This window comes from Leptonotus elevatus, chromosome 5 (assembly GCF_054856555.1).
Source record: "Leptonotus elevatus isolate MCC_2025b chromosome 5, RoL_Lele_1.0, whole genome shotgun sequence".
Taxonomy (NCBI): domain Eukaryota; kingdom Metazoa; phylum Chordata; class Actinopteri; order Syngnathiformes; family Syngnathidae; genus Leptonotus; species Leptonotus elevatus.
Window position 1 is genome coordinate 12168866 of NC_141243.1, and position 16372 is coordinate 12185237.

The following is a 16372-nucleotide window of genomic DNA, read 5'->3' on the forward strand; positions in this document are numbered from 1 at the left end:
ACATCATTCATAGTTAGTATTTTTAAAGATTTTTTCCCCCATTTCATCACCGACACAATTGCACCACTTGCAGGCATCTTCTGGTCACTGCATGTTTTTCCTTTTTTTTTTTCTAAACAAACGCCTTTACAAAAAAAACTGACTTAAACTGTATTATAACGACATTAATGTTTGACAAACTCAATATTTGTGCACTTAATCAGCATAATGCAATAATGTGGAAAAACTATTGTACCGATGCGTTTGATTCTGCCCACCACACAATTCTCAAAAATAATTCAATCCCGTGAGCTGTTATAAAAGAGCACTAATATAATAAGCATGCTCCCACAACACATTAAGCCAGTGATACTATCAAACTTGTGAAATACTCACTTTATTATTTTAGAAAGACAATATGTAGAGCAGTAACTATATTTAACACAGATGACTCATCTAAAAAATGACATCTCATTAAAACAAAGCTATTATAGATTAGTTGAAGCAAGTCGGCTATAAATATCCCAACCCGACATAAGGCATTAAACGCAGTGTGGTGCTTTCCAGTGAATTTAAGTAAACTACAAATCCGAGTAACAAGAGGAAAAACAACTTCAATTCATACATAGCTTAAAAAAAGCAAAATCTAGGAGTGAGTTCAAACAGGTAATACAAATGAAATAGGTGGAAATACTTGTGGGAACGTTGGGAAGTTCAGCCAAATGCAATAAAATGACATTCGTGCTGGGTACGCCCGCTTTTGATCCGTATGACATTAGTTAACGATGGACATGCAAAAAAAGTCATAATTAACAGATACAATGTGGTTGAGTGAAAGTTTTTTGTGGTCAGGCATAAAGAGGTTGGTAGCCGCTCCTCCGGTTGTTGTTTTTACAGGCAATCACGCACACGCTCAGCATCCCGAAGAACTGCAGACATGAACAAAATTAAATTTTTAAATCAGCAAAATTCAGGTTAAATGTGTTGGGGTATGCACTATTGACAACTCTAATGTGTAGACATTGGTGTACAGTATTTGCATTAAAATGAGGCTGACCAAATTCCCATTTTTTTACTCTCAAGGGGCACAATTGGGCTATGCCTCATGGCAGCGTGATAGTATTGAAAAACACACCGAATCGGTTATCGTCAGACTGAAATCAGGCCTCTTCCAAATGTGGATACAAATATGACATGTCTGCCAATATACGCCCCATTAATGAGAGTTGGACTTGACGTCATCGAATAAACTGATTGGTTACAGAAAACACACCTATAGTCCAAAAAATAAATAAATCATCAAGTCAGAATTTAATAGCACATGGACCTGCAGTGTAAATCCAGCTTGGGTATGTTTTACTGTCTAGGTCAGAGGTCAGCAACCTTTACTGTCAAAAGAGCCATTTTAGGCCAAATAAATAACCACAAATCTGTCTGGAGTCGCAAAACATATGAACCGTGTGATGAAGGAAACAGTGTGTTATTGTTAGTCTAATGTACTGAGGGCACAAAAGCTAATTAGAGCTGCACCATAACAGAACAATATGCAGCATCCAATTCGTTTTCAATTTACCTTTCGTTTTCCGTTTTTTTTATTTTTGTAATTTTTTATAGTATTTTAACTTTTCTGCATTTCTGTCAAATTTCTGACATTTTTGGCAATTTTGTAGACTTAATTTTCTGCCTCTTTTGCTATAAATTTTCTGAAATTTTGTGGATATTTTATGTTAACTTTCGGAATTGATTTTGTTTTTAGACATTTTATAGTTGCTTCTTGAATGTATTATTTTCTGCCTTAAAAAAAAATCAATTTTATTTTTTGGGCAATTCGAAAGACATTTTACGGTAATTTTCGGGATTTCTATTTTTTGACTTTTTATGGTTACTTTTTGAAAAAAAAATTCTGCTTTTTTTCTGACATTCTTTTGCAATTTCATAGACATTTTATGGTAGTTTTCTGCTTTCCCTCTTCCGTTTTGGACATTTTATGGTCACTTTTTTGATGTTTTTAGGCTTTTTTTTTTAAACTTTCATCTCTCTTTTTGATAACTTAAAAATTTTAACTATTTATTCATTTTTTATTTAATCAATAATTCATTTAAAGAATATCTTTATCTAAAAAGTAAAGATAAAAGTTGAAAAGATTTTTTCACGATCCATAGGGAGCCACAGGCGAGGGACAAGAGAGTGTGTGTCTCCAGAGACGCAGGTTGCAGACCCCTGGTCACGGTCAATAGCAGCGTGGCATTTTTGTTACCTTAATGACGGCGAAGCCCAGAATGACCAGCATGGCGTACTTGAGCAAATCCTGCAGCAGGTGCTCCAGCTTAGCTTCACAACCCTGTCGGCACACAAGCCCCGTATGGTTTGTCATGCTTCATCTCAAAATTTGACTGCAGTCAACGATGTCCAGCAATCGTATTTAGTTCACCTCTAAGTTGAGCAGGTCTAACTGGTCCAACCTGCCGGTGCACTGTGTGCTGACATTTTTACAGCAAGACACGGGCACGGTACTGTTGTGGCTCTGGTACCAGGTCGTGTTGAACCAGCTGGTGTAGTTCCTCACACCACAGCATTTCAACTAGTCAAATAATAATATAACAATTATTTTCTTCACAAACTGCAATAAAAAAAATACACGTTGAATTATGCATAACTCACTAAAACACATGACCTGTTGGACACAAGTCAAATGAAAAAGCTGAAAATCAAAAGGTTGTGCGAAACTGAGGTGCAGACCATCCAATACCAACCTCAGTCTGCAGGGAGTCCACGGGTCTGGTCTCGGGGTCATCGCCATCATACTTTGCAAAGACGTCGTTCATGTAGTGATCTATATCTCCGTTCATCTGCACACGTGTAAAAAATAAGTCAACATTTAAAGGAATAAGGGGCAATTTTGCAGTAACAAGTCTTTTGGGGAAGTAATCAGCAAATGTCGCTGTGGTGGAAGAAGTGGAGTGTAAGTCAATGTTGATCATTTCATTAATCATTCTTAACGTTGTGGTTTCAGTAGATTTCAAGGCAAGTTTAGTTTTCCTAGCAATCTTATTTTACCTGGAAAAAAAGTGACTGCGTAATCAATATGTTTTTTTTTTTTTTTTTTTTAAAGGCTGTCCAGTGGATTTCTATCCTTGCTTGACAGTTTAGAGATGGCCAATGCAGGCTGCATGCGGCGTTGGGGGAAAATAAATAAAATAAATACTACTACTACGACGACAGTGGGACCGACCTGCTCACAGTTCGGCAACCATGGATGAACTCACTTATTTTTGTCAGTAGTTTTTGTTGTTGTTTTTTTTTTTTGGGGGGGGGGGGCCCAGGGAGTAGGCAAGACCCGTTTTTGGTGGAAAACGCATGGGCATTTATCAGCGATTTTTTAATAATATTTTAAGTTTACAATTTTTGTTTCCTCCCAATTTTCCCAATGCACTTCAATGGCCGTCAATTATATGCCGGTCTTTGCTATTTGAGGGCAAGCGTGTATTTTGTCCATAGTTAAAAAAAATAAAAAAAAATTTAAATCATAAACCTGGTTAGGAAGCATGTGGTTTTATGTGGCACCCCAGTAGCGCTTGTAGCCACGTCCATCATTTAAGTTGCCCATGCCTGGTTTAGATAGTATTTCACTGATCAACTCATAGAAGATCCACAATATGCAGTATTTGCTGCAAATGTTGGTATTCAAGATTAAGAATTTAATAAACTGATCTTTGGTGATTGATTCATTTGATTTGATTTGTGAAAACAATTTTTTCAAGCTTTCGCTAATTGGGTTGCAGTTTGCTAAATGTTAGCATACCACCAGTAGGGCACAAGGCATGATATAAAATCCTTACCCATTTGCTTTGGTCTTTTTTTCTCTATTCAGTCTGCTTTAAGTTAGTATACAAACAGCAATTTGATATATTCTTGCTTGAAAGATTACCCGACTACAAGGCACGACGACGCGAAAGCCTTAGCGTTTTCTCTACTCAAGTTTAAATCTTGCTACATGTTCGCACATTAGCATTTTCTACCCATGCTGCTGTATTGGTGGATGGATGATATAAGGATACTTCATTCATCTTGTAAGGGAAATGAAGTATCATTGGCAGGCCAACTGTTCAGCGGTGACTCACTTTGCCTTGGTAGATGAAGCTCAGCACCAAAACGGCAACCTCGGCTGCAAACATCACCATGATGATCAGAAAGAACTACATGAAGACAAATGACAATTAACATCAGAATTTTGAGTCAAGTGCTGTTGATGCATTTTCGGGGCGTGGCACTCACGAAGCTCAGGCCCACTTTGGACTCTCGCATGGTGGCGCAGCATCCCAGCAGGCCAAAGATGAACATGGCCACACTGATGCCGATGATGACCACGGCCGGGATGAGCATGTACTTGTTGTGGATGAAGCTCTCAAAGGTGCCATAGCTGTTCAACACCTGGGCGCCAACGTAGGCCAAGCCAGCACCTGCAGCCTGCCACAAACACAGTAAAACGTTTTAAATATATTTTTTTAATTTTGGTCTTATTGAGTTGGCATGGGCCAATAACCAATTTGATAATTTCCCGGGGTTTTAAAAAGTCAACCGTTAATACTGTACTGTCTCTCACCGGTAATGAGCTACATGGGTGGCCTTTGCAGTTTGCATTGACAAAAATATTATATGTCACTTCACTAGTCTAAACGTGACATTCTGATTAATATTACGTTTTATGGAATACGAGTTAGGCAGCAAAATCCAGCCATTTTTATCCATCTCAGGGCGGCGGCCATTTTGTCACTTGCTGTCGACTGAAGATGACAATGCAGTTGCTCAGGCAACAACCAATCACAGCTCCCATTTCTAAAGCTGAGCTGTGATTGGTTGTTACCCGAGACCTGAGCAACTGTTAGGTCAATTTCACTCAACAACAAGTGTCAAAATGGCCGCCTTTTGATATTGATAAAAACGGCTGGATTTTGCTGCTTAACTCATATTCCACTAACATAATATTAACGACAACACCGTATTTAGACTAGTGGGGCTGCATAGAACATATTGTCAAGAAATTTGCAGGGGTTGACTTTCCCTTTTAAAAACAAAAAACTAAACTAAACTAAAACATGTACATTGCCAGCGTGTCCCTATGAACATTGTAAGAGGCTGGGGTCTGTTCTAAAAATAGCTTACAAGTGATGGGGGACACTGTAAATTGCTAAAAAGAATTTAAACATAAGAAGAATTCATAATATTTTACATTTTATTTTAAAATGAAATAGATTGCATTCAATAAAAAATTCAGTTTGTATTTACCCGTATATATAAAAAAAGGACAAGAGCTGTTATTTTAATAAATATTAGATTATCTTAATTCCTCGCTTTTTTCCCCAATTAGCAATAAAAATCGGTTCCCATCCCCTGCTAATAGTGAAGGTTCACTAACATTTGACCTAACTTTAAGTACAGCATGTCAACTTATTTACCTTTTTTTTTATAGGACATAAGAGCTATTATTTTCATAACTATTATATATGCTCAATTCCTTGCTGTTTTTCTAGAAGTCAGCTTCCATCCCCTGCTAATAGTGAAGGTTCACTGACTTTTGTAAACAAGCACCTAAAAAGATCAATTTGACCTAACTTAACCTACAAGCCAAGTGAAGCTATCAACTTGTCTCCAACACAATAGCAACAAATCACGAAATAAGATGGTGCGAGCAGCACAAAGAAGTTTGTTCCTGATATCATCTCCTGTGTCCTCATGTGAGTTTGTCCAGAAATGACTCCTTGAAGGGCATATCATCATCGTGACCGCTTCTTTGTAAACATGTGACTGACTTCTCTACATAACTGTGTCACATTGTGATTGTGATCAGACTATCTGTTAATCCATGAGAAAGTCGAACCACTGCGACCTACGAGGCCAATATCAGCATTCAGCACACCTCAATTACCCTTTCACCTTTGACCAGCCTTTAACAGTAAAGAAAAAAAGATACTATAAAACATCACTTTCCTGGGTTCCAAGCGTGTTTTGTGAAAGCAGGCAATCACCTGTCTTCCCACTGGGCCGCGTGACTCATGTCTCTTAATCACTCCACAGTCACGGGACGTCCATGGGCTCGCTCGCTGCCCCCGAGCTCGCCCCGTAATCTCCCCAAGAAAGTCTGATCTCATGCCCGTGAAACGAGGCAGCAAAGAGGCTTTTTTTCTTTCTTTTTGCGTCAAAGGAGGCACCCGTTCCAGCTCTGTGGAATGTGGCCAAATCCACTAGAGTATTATGTGGGAGTAGCGAGCAAGTGATGAGTGCGGTAGGTTGCAACTAATTTACTGTAGATCAGTGAGTCAGCGGCATGTTGTGCAACTTTCAATGAGATAATTTCTTTTTTTTTCTTTTACAAGGCTACGAACACAAACCGCTCTATTTTATCATGTAACATATTTCATAATGTAAATTTTTTTTTACAGGCTTTCCAGTTTTCCCACTTGGGGTTTCAATCAACTAAGGTGATTTACACTAGCTTTATAGTTAAAACTCTCAACTGTATTAACTGGAATATTACTTTCAAGAATGAGCATTTGCCAAATATACATAATTGAAAAGGAGCACATTTTAAAACATCAATTAACCAATGAATTCCATTTATTTTTATTTAAGTAATTTTATTTAAACATATTTTATGAAATAGGATAATGAATAGTGTAAACTGTTAATTTGGATTTAATTGTCAATAACTTGGAATGGAATAATTAGTTTAACATTATTTTAGGACTATTTTGTGTGAATTACGAAATAGCTCGTGGTATCACAGTTAAGGATGTCACCTTGAAGGGGCAGTGTCACGGGTTCGAATCCCGCTAAGTACTTTTTCTTTTAAACTACAATTTATTGTCAACTGCCTAAATGCCCTGAGGGTTATGGTTAGGCTGGTAATGCCGATAGCAGGCTACTTCAGTGGCAAAATAAAAAATTCGTGAAAGACTCAGAGGGGGGTGGGGTATGTGAAGCGAGGCTGGAACCCTCCCAGTGCATGACTCAGTCCGGCGATTGTCCAATCAGAGCCGTTCACGGCAAAATAGTGCCAGTAATGGCAAAAACCTGCCAATTTTATAACCGCAAAAACTTTTGATTTAATAAAAACTTAAGTACTGATACTGATCTTGTGGTGTTAACCTTCGCTGCAAATTTGAGATGATGGAAAAAAACAAGGGTGAGTAAACCGACCGATGAAAACAACGAGAGTGATTGCATTACAGTGATAAAACCACGGATGTTTTCCTGCATTGCCACACAGACGAGGGTCAGTTGAAGTCTGGCTGCACTTATCAGATCAAACAGAAGCGAGTGTTTACACAAAAGCAGCGCATTGCAAGTAGGGGCAAAAGGGGAAGAATGACGAAATGAGGAAAGTCACCAGATGACTTGACGGTAAACGTAACCATCAGACATTAGAAATGACGTATAAATTTAATTTGCGTTGACATTATGTCAAAACATAAAGAGGAAATTGTGAGTTTTATGTGCTTCCGTAAAGTCTGACCAGCGATAAGAATCATGTTTAACTAGCTTTAAACAGGCTTGTTAATTTTGGGGAACTACCGTTTGGTTCTGAACAATTACATTAAACGTAACAAAATGCCAGAAGAGTTCTTCTTACCCAGAAGACCAGACTGATGAAGATGAGGACCGTCTTGGAAGTAACAATGCCGCAGTCCATGTCGTCTCAAGGCGGTGGTGGTCAGGAGACTGAAGTGAAGTCGGCCGGACAGCGGGTCTCGACGTCGGTCTGTTTAGTCTTTGGTCACGAGGGTTCCAGGCAGCGTGACGTCACTTGTGACGCCTCGCGGTCACATGATCCGGAAGTGGAAGACTTGTTGAAGGGAGCAAGCCACACGACTTACATATGAAACTCTGTCATATATCTATATATGTGTGTATATATAAGTCCGTGGGGCAAGCAAGTATGCGGCAACGCTTCCTGATTCCCAGACAGAGAACATAAATGTTTTCAAGCCGTTTTTGAATCACTTTTGTCACTGAATATGTACATTTGCCTGACTCCCATGCAGGACACGCGGTGTGAATGTGAGTGAGCGTGATCCATGGTGTTGTCTGCCTTTTGCCTGGGGTAGGCTCCAACACTACCCTGAACAGCATAAGTGGTATAAAAAAATGGATGAATGGGTGGATGAACCACACAAATTTGAAATGAGATTGAATAAGTGGTTAATAAAAGGGATGGATAGATATTGTGCGGGATGCGATACACGATTTTAAACAATCTTAAATTGAGATAACATGTTTTTGTCTAATATACCACGGATCAAGAATACACTGGTTCAAACCCTCAGCAGTGAGACCTCAGAGGCACCTGAATGGGCTATTTTTGTGTGGTTACTGAGGTCAGGCACACCTGGATTAATCAAATTTGTCCAATCATGAAAGACTGGAAATTAAGGAGTGGTACTGAGTTCAGGAAGTAGTGGATTTGTGCAAAGAGCCCATTCTAATTTTCCAAGTCATAGAATTTTATTAATTTATTCTCAACCACAAGTGGCAAAAGTATGATTACTTCAAAGGGAAGTTTGGTAAGAAAAAAATATATGCTTTTATCATATTTGTTAAAGGTAATAATAATAACAATATTATTATTTGTTAAAGGTCCCAAGGGATTTTGTTTTTATTTTAATTTTTTTAATAATCTTTGATACCCTTTTATTGGTTTTGCAAGATAATTTGGGTTGGAAATTGCAAGACGCCCTTTTTTAAGATGCTTTCATTGGTGAGAATTTTGAACAGGCAGTTTTTTTTATCATTATGTCAATAAATCTCGCTCTGATAGGGTCGCTATTCTCCTCATTTTGATATGGAAAACAGCTTTCCTCTGCAGCTTCTGATATGTGGGTATCCTGCATGTGACCAATGTGTCATGATGATTAGTTTTTTGCACACTCAAAAACTGTCTTTTTGTTGGCTCTTTTGAAATGAAACGGGTCGTTGGTGGCCAGCCGTGGTGCACTCTGAGGTGGCCAGGGCAGCGTGCCCGCTCTGTCAGACGCATTTAAAAAAATGTTTTTATTAGATTTCAGCTTTTATATGTTGCCATGTTAATCTAATCTGATTCCGGGCCTTTTGAATCAATATAGTGATGGTTCGTCCACGTAAGTAATTATACACACTATAAAGCAATGGGACTGTTTCTTTCAATGTAGGCGTGACCCTTTGAAGACCTCATCATTTTTTTGTCCTGAAATTGTTTGATCAGACCAAAATTGCTGCAGCCAATTTAACACACGCGGTCTGTGTGTCCCAGCAGTGGCCGGGAATGGTGTGAGTCCGTGGCATCTACCCCATAGGCTAAGCAATGTTGCAGCCTGCTTAAAAGGCAACACTGTGTTGTTAAAAAAAAAAAAAACTGTGATATGCACACAGTGACAATGTGAAAAACGTTTCTAAAATAAAATACTGTAGATGAGGAAAAATGCACCCAAGGGAAACAGAACACTGTCCATAATTCAGATTTCAACATTAGATAGTTCCCATGAAGCCAGCCGGTGGGCGTGTCCAGCTTCCTTCCGCCATATTTTTTGGAACGTCGCGGTTCAAAGCCTAGACAAAAGTATGACGCCGTATTAGGGCCACGCATAAATATATATTTTTTTAGAGGGCGGGGGCAATATTCCGTGAAAAAAACCTTGCAAATTTGCCACTTTATTACCTCGCAAATTTACGAGTTTTTGCGAGTTTAAAAAGTGGCAAATTTGCCACTTTATATAGTGGCAGATTTGCGAGAAAAAAACCTCAGAAATTTACGAGAAATACACGTAGCATAGCTATAGTCCAATCATGTGAGGATTTGATGGTGGTTAATAGGACACTGTTTATAAAATGAAAAGGCAGGATGGAGATGGATTCATTCTTAAATTAAAACTTTACTCGCCATTCACCGGAGCCAGAGCGACAACACTTCCTGATCCCCTATCAGCTGACTAAGACTATCCAATCAGATGCTAGCATACCATAGGTAAATGCAAGTGAATGACGGAGAGCAGCAGATTCGACACATCAATTTAGATACTTGTACAAAAAAATACCAAAATGTATGAATGTGTAAATAATTCTGAAAACATAAATGTACAAGTAAATATACATTTTAACAAATTAACTGAAATGCTTGATCGTCCGGGTTTGGACCTTCGAAAAGCGAGGCGTCTTTTGTCGCTGGCCAGTGGCCGTACACAACGGTTCAAAGAGCGAATGCTTAACATATGGTTAATCCATGCTAAAGCAATTACTATCTCCTTGTTTAGAAACACGACCAAAAAGTATTGCCACAAACAGTCAAGTAGTACGCTACGTGTATTTCTCGTGAGTTTTAGAGTTTTTTTCTCTGATTTTTTTTTTTTTTTTTACTTGCGCACACTTTTGGCATTCTCACCTCTGGGAAATCCTTCATTATTGTTAGAAAACCATCGAGGTCAAGAGTGTGCAAAAAAAAAATCATCATCAGAGCAAAGAGTGACTATTTTGAAAGAACTAGAATATATAATGTTTTCAATTATTTCACTTTTTTTCTTAAGTATACTCCACATGTGTTCATTCATAGTTTTGATGTTTTCAGTGAGAATCTACAATGTGCATGAAAATAAAGAAAATGCATTGCATGAGAAGGTGTGTCCAAACTTTTGTACAGTACTTTTATTCTCTGTTTTGCTTCTGAATGTCGTTAGCGTTTGTGTTGTGTGAAATACATGTGCTATAAAGCTGCCTTGCCTTACTTGTCTTGCCAAATATCCCTCTGGAAGTCGGAATTAAACTGAGATCCAAACATCAGAAGTGTGCGGCAGACGAGCTAACCACGTGGTCACGTGCCACCTGCAACTGTGGTCACACACAAAAAAAAATCCAAGGCTCTGAAGCACCTCATGGCGCATGCGCAACATCCATCCGAACCGCTTATTCCTCACAAGGGTCACGGGGGTGCTGGATCCTGTCCCACCTGTCTTCGGGCAGTAGGCGGGGTACCCTGAACTGTTCACCAGCCAATCGCAGGGCACACATGCACAGACGAAAAACCATAGAATGTGCACCTTAGCCTACCCGTCCACATTCCTCCACAATAAAGTCCTTTAAAACAATCCATGGTTCACTTTGCGGGAAAGTCCCTGCACTCTGAAGTCCCTGATTTAAAGATAATTCGCGCCTTGCCTCAAATATGGGAGTCCTATTACCGCGGTTGCTGTTTGTAATAAGGAGCGCCCGGAGTCATGACGACGTCACGACGTCTCCGCGGCCCAGAACTGCTCATCAGCACTTTAACTGAAAGTCTCTCATCTCTCTAAAGCGCGCACGTTACTAAGAGCCGAAACCCGATAAATGTCGGGAGAAAATGATTTCCTGGCATCACCGGCACTTGAGCCACTCCACCACCAACCTGCAGGCCATCGAAAGGATCCGCTGAATATTGGTCAATACGGCTAAGGCACAAAAGCAATGACCCCGCAACCGGGATCCAGGAAGAGGAAGGGCGCAGTGTCCAACCTCATCCTGAGTGCCATCTCCTATGGCGGCTCGTCAGGCGTTACCTTGGCCGGGCTCAGGAGAGTCCTGAAGGCCAACGGCTACGACGTGGTGCGCAACAGAACCCGGCTCCGATTGGCCGTCCGCAGACTGGTGACCCGGAAGTACGTGGTGCGCACCAGGGGAAGGCGCCTCAAGATCAACCCCTACGGCCCTCGCAGGCGGAGGGGGGTTCGGATGAGACGGCGGAGGACTAGGAGGAGAAGGCGCAGAAGGCGGAGGCGGAGACGCTCGAGGAGAAGGCGCAGGCGGGGCACACCCCGCCGCAGGAGGAGGAGAAGGAGGAGCTCGGTGAGGAGAAGGAGGAGGAGGTCCGGGAGGAGGAGAGTGGGTAGGAGGAGGAGGAGGAGAAGGTCCAGAAGGAGGAGATCCTATAGAAGAAGGGGGTCCCGCAGGAGAAGGTCCAGGAGAAGGAGGAGGAGGAGGAGAGTGGGTAGGAGGAGAAGGAGGAGGTACCCAAGGAGGAGGAGGAGGAGGAGGAGAGTGAGGAGGGTCCGCAGGCTGAGGAGGATCACTAGAGTCAGGAGGTACCGACGCAGGAGGAGACCCGTACGCAGGAGGAGACGGAGGAGGAGGCTGAGCAGGCTCTAGTGGAAGCGATATGGACTGTACATAAATTTTCATTTTCTCCAGCATAGACATTTATTCATTACATAATGGACCTTTACACTTTCCATGACACTCTGTTCAAATTATTCTGTGTGAAAATAAAACATTCATAGACATCTGCTTCGATCTTATTGAAGCTGTCCAACCACAAATCAATTTTTCGCACATTGAATCAAAAATGGCCCAAACGATGACAATGTGAAGTTCAATCGAAATCATATATACAAAACAACCTAAAAATAAATGTAAACAAATCTATGACCGTGAAGTTCCGTGAGCTGCTAAAACATAGGACAAAACATATTCTGCAGTTGTCTGATTGAAAATCATCTCCACATTTTATATACGCAATTTCGTTCAGCTATTTTTAACAAATAATTAGAAATTGGAAATGGAAAATGTTGTCTATACCAAATATATAAGTAGCCTATCCATTTTGTTAGTGATAAGCAGAGCTGGACTGGCACAATTAAATCGTCCCTGGCATTTTGGTCCACCAGCCCACCCTCTTGCCTAACAAGTTCTGCCACTTTATTAATGTTGCTATCTATTCGAAATGGATTAATGGACTGGTCCTTCTAAATTGTGGGCCAGGTAAAATGTATGAAAAATAATCATGAAAAAACACATCATCGGCCCACAGGGCATCTGCCCTGGGTGCCAGTTGGCCAGTCCATGATAAGATACATTTAGTGCCCGAATGAAAAGACAATTTTTGCAATAAACATGAATACTTTATTTGCTTTTGTTGGCCCCCCCCAAAAAGAGAAAAAAGTTGGACACCTGTTTTTCTTTGGCATTTGTGTTTTTGTTTTTATTGTCACAAAAAAAAAGTGATCACCATGCATTATACAATCCAATATAATCCACTTTATTTATATAGCACATTTTATAAACAAGCGTTTCCAAAGTGCTGCATATTGAGATCCGCACACTATCATCCACAAAAAAACTAGTAAAAATAACTAAAAAGTTAAAAACAGTCAATAAAATAGTAACATAAGGAAACATGAAAAGACCCCGAGGACAACACAATTCACGCTGAACTAATGTTTGTATGTTTTTTTGTTTTTACGCTTAAACTCCAAAAGACGATTCCTTCCAGCAGAATAATAATTACTTTTAATTTTCTCAATTGAATGTATAAGGTCGCGCGATGGTGACATTATTTCACATTCATTGATGCAAGTCTTCAGCTTAGTTTTTGTATTTTTGTTGAATTGCCAAGCCAAAAGGTGAGATGATGATGAATACAAAATGGCTTTTCATTATAGTGCAACAGAATGATTACAATAAATATCAATAGCAGAAGCAGATGCTAAATGCACTTATGAATTGCTGGTTCTTAATTCCAGCAATGGCTAAAAACACAATTGACTGACATGATCATGACAGCAATGTTATTTTAAAAAAACAACACAAAAAACAAAACGAAACATTAACTGTAAACCGACAGCTAATTAAAAAGTGGCAAATGTATATATGAAAGTGCGTAACCTATCGCAGAACAGGTTGTATTTGACTTTTAGAGGTGGTTCACGTCCTTTTGGCTTCCAACTTGACATTCATTTGATCAGTTCCCTCGATGAGTCAAGGCAACAGCCATCCAGACCCCGTTTGTTATTCGCAATCACCACAACATTCAACCAACAAATTCTCACAATATACAAACAAATAAAATTAAATTAAATTAAATGTACACCCCACTCATGTGCAAAAATGTCTTAAAAATCCGAACCTACCCTTACAATCTTGATATATCCTATATATCTTTTTACACGCATAGTATTGCCATTATTTGTCATGTATCACTCTGTTCTATATGAGCTATATTCTGTATATTCTTAGTATGTTTAAAAAAAAAATTATCGATTAAAAAAATGGTAGTTCAAAAAACAAAGCAATTTTGGTCAAAAATGGACCGACCCGCTCTAGTCAATGTGAACCAAAGTTACAACCTTTTTTGTACAAAAATTGGGTAGTTTTTATTTTTATTTTATTTTTATTTTTGTATCATCATCATCTTCTCCTTCTTCTTCTTCTTATTATTATTTACAAACAACCCAAAAAGTTTGGTCATATTAACGGGTCGGTTTTCTGAACAAATTTAGATTATTTTTGACCCTGTAGGAGTATGGAGGGTGTGTCAAATAATTGATATTGTAATTATATTATTTCCATAGTCTATTCTGTTAATATTGTACTATTTGCAATGTTGTTGTATTACTGTCACTAGAAAAAAAAGTACGTTAGTTTTAGGCCTAAATAAATAAATAAATAAATAAGGACATTGGTTCCACACATTAAGGAACATGACTATTGCACAAACAAAAATATTAATAGTGGGGAATCATGATTTTAATGTGTACAACCAATGTCCACATTTTAAATCTAAACCATCCATCCATACATGTCCAGTGTATTGGCTAACGTATATTTTTTTATTACACTACAATATTTCAAATTCATTATTCATATTTCCTATTGCTGATTTATTGTGTCTACCGTCCGTTCCATTTATATTGTAATATGTTCCATTAGTGTCTGTTGTATTGTTTGTTATCATGTTATAAACATTTGCATTTGTTGTCTATTCTCTTCTAAATAGCCTACACTCTATTCTATTTTCTAAAAGAAACACGCATGAACATACAGTATATTCTTGTTGATTTTTTATTATTACATATAAACACGTGCAGCATTGCACAGCTAGCTACGGGTGCTGCTCTCGGTTTACATAAAAAAACAACGTATTGCTTTAATTCGCAGGTGCCATATTGCGTATTTTTCTTTGGATTACAGCAACCCGCGTCCGTCGGAAAAAGCGGGGATGAGCTAAACTGACATTGACTGCCGTTGTATATCAAACACATTACAGTACTTGTCGTAATTATGATGACGTCAGCGCAGACGATTCGTCACCGGTGTGCGTAATTACGCATCACACTTTGACCCCAAAGCTTGAATGTCTCTAAAACCCGAACGTACAGAGGGGCGAAACCCCCGCTAAAAACTATGAATAGTCTCTTTTTCAAATCAATTTAACTGTTTATGCGTTCAAATTAAAGGAGGGTCGACCCGTAGAAATTCGAGCGCTGAGGTATGATCTTGGCTATCAACCTCCGAGGTACACACAGGGAGGACTTGATGAAGACTCGACATATTGGCACAAGTGAAAAGACACTCATCAGACCCACCGGTTCAACTCAAAACCCGAGTCCTAATAGGGCACCATGACTCCGAGAATGGGCTCAAGGAAGAGGGGGGTGGTGTCCGGCCTCATCATCAATGCCATCTCTTCCTACGGGGGTGCTGGCGGCGTGACCCTAACGGGCCTCAAGAGGGCGCTTAAAGCCAACGGCTACGATGTGATGCGCAACAGAGGCCGGATCCGCCTCACGCTGCGCAGGCTCTTGGCCGGAAAGCACATCGTGCGCGGCAGAGGCGCAGGAGGCCGGGGAGTCTACCGGATCAACCGTTACAGGAGACGCAGAAGGAGCAGGAGGAGGAGGAGAAGGAGAGTAGGAAGGCGCAGAGGGAGGAGAAGGAGACGAAGGCGCAGAGGGAGGAGAAGGAGGAGGAGAAGGAGGAGAAGGAGGGGTCGAGGCAGGAGGAGACGCAGAAGGACCACCTCCAGAAGGAGGAGAAGGAGGAGGAGGAGAAGGTCGTCCGTCAGGAGGAGGAGGAGGAGGAGAGTGTCTGTGAGGAGGAGGAGACGTAGAAGAGTGATGTCTGTTCGGAGGAGGAGGAGACGCAGGATGTCTGTTCGGAGGAGGAGGAGAAGGAGGAGAAGTAGATCTTCCGTCAGGCGGAGACGTCGGAGGACCTCTGTCAGGAGGAGGAGGAGAAGGAGAAGGGGTCCGAGGAGAATCAGAAGGAGAAGGCGCTACCGACGCAGAAGAAGAGCAAGGTCCACCAGAAGAAGAAGAAGAAGGAGAAGAAGAACCAGTGTGTTCTAAAAAGCAGTCGGATGGACTCACATACATACACTTTACATGTTTTTATATATTTTTCTTAGCATTTACTCTTGTACTCTGCTTACTGAAACGTTTCAAGCCTTGATTTGCTTAGTCTGTCAATATATAGCATCCTATCACCATGTCCTTATATTTTATCTTGTAGCGTGTGAACAATAAAACCAGAAAACCAACATTTGCCTTTTTTTCTTTACAAAATTTATTTATTTATAGGGGATGTCAACCCCAAAAAATTATTGACAATACGTTATATG

At 40.0% G+C, this 16372-nt stretch overlaps 3 protein-coding genes across 3 annotated transcripts; 2 read left to right on the forward strand and 1 right to left on the reverse strand.

The window, feature by feature from the left end:
* Positions 1–360: 360 nt before the first annotated feature.
* On the reverse strand, positions 361–7777 carry tspan36 (tetraspanin 36). The gene is made up of 7 exons (XM_086075998.1): positions 7610–7777; positions 4255–4446; positions 4101–4175; positions 2733–2828; positions 2411–2560; positions 2237–2320; positions 361–908 (listed from the first exon to the last, which is right to left on the reverse strand). The coding sequence occupies exons 1-7, from the start codon at positions 7667–7669 to the stop codon at positions 828–830; spliced, it is 738 nt and encodes a 245-aa protein (XP_085932124.1). The 5' UTR covers positions 7670–7777; the 3' UTR covers positions 361–827.
* Positions 7778–11320: 3543 nt separating this feature from the next.
* LOC147173709 (uncharacterized) lies at positions 11321–12239 on the forward strand. Its single transcript, XM_086076000.1, has one exon. It carries the CDS (start codon positions 11446–11448, stop codon positions 12121–12123), a length of 678 nt encoding a protein of 225 aa, XP_085932126.1. The 5' UTR covers positions 11321–11445; the 3' UTR covers positions 12124–12239.
* Positions 12240–15026: 2787 nt separating this feature from the next.
* LOC147173710 (uncharacterized) lies at positions 15027–16291 on the forward strand. The gene has a single exon (XM_086076590.1). The coding sequence runs from the start codon at positions 15375–15377 to the stop codon at positions 16098–16100; it is 726 nt and encodes a 241-aa protein (XP_085932716.1). The 5' UTR covers positions 15027–15374; the 3' UTR covers positions 16101–16291.
* Positions 16292–16372: the final 81 nt, after the last annotated feature.

Excerpts from the sequence above, each read along its gene's own strand:
- tspan36 (XM_086075998.1), bottom strand. The coding sequence starts at position 7,669 with ATGGACTGCGGCATTGTTACTTCCAAGACGGTCCTCATCTTCATCAGT. Across the intron at positions 4,447-7,609 it reads TCATCAGTCTGGTCTTCTGG|GCTGCAGGTGCTGGCTTGGC; the intron begins GTAAGAAGAACT and ends TGTTTGTGGCAG. Across the intron at positions 2,561-2,732 it reads TGGACTCCCTGCAGACTGAG|TTGAAATGCTGTGGTGTGAG; the intron begins GTTGGTATTGGA and ends TTATTTGACTAG.
- LOC147173709 (XM_086076000.1), top strand. The coding sequence starts at position 11,446 with ATGACCCCGCAACCGGGATCCAGGAAGAGGAAGGGCGCAGTGTCCAAC.
- LOC147173710 (XM_086076590.1), top strand. The coding sequence starts at position 15,375 with ATGACTCCGAGAATGGGCTCAAGGAAGAGGGGGGTGGTGTCCGGCCTC.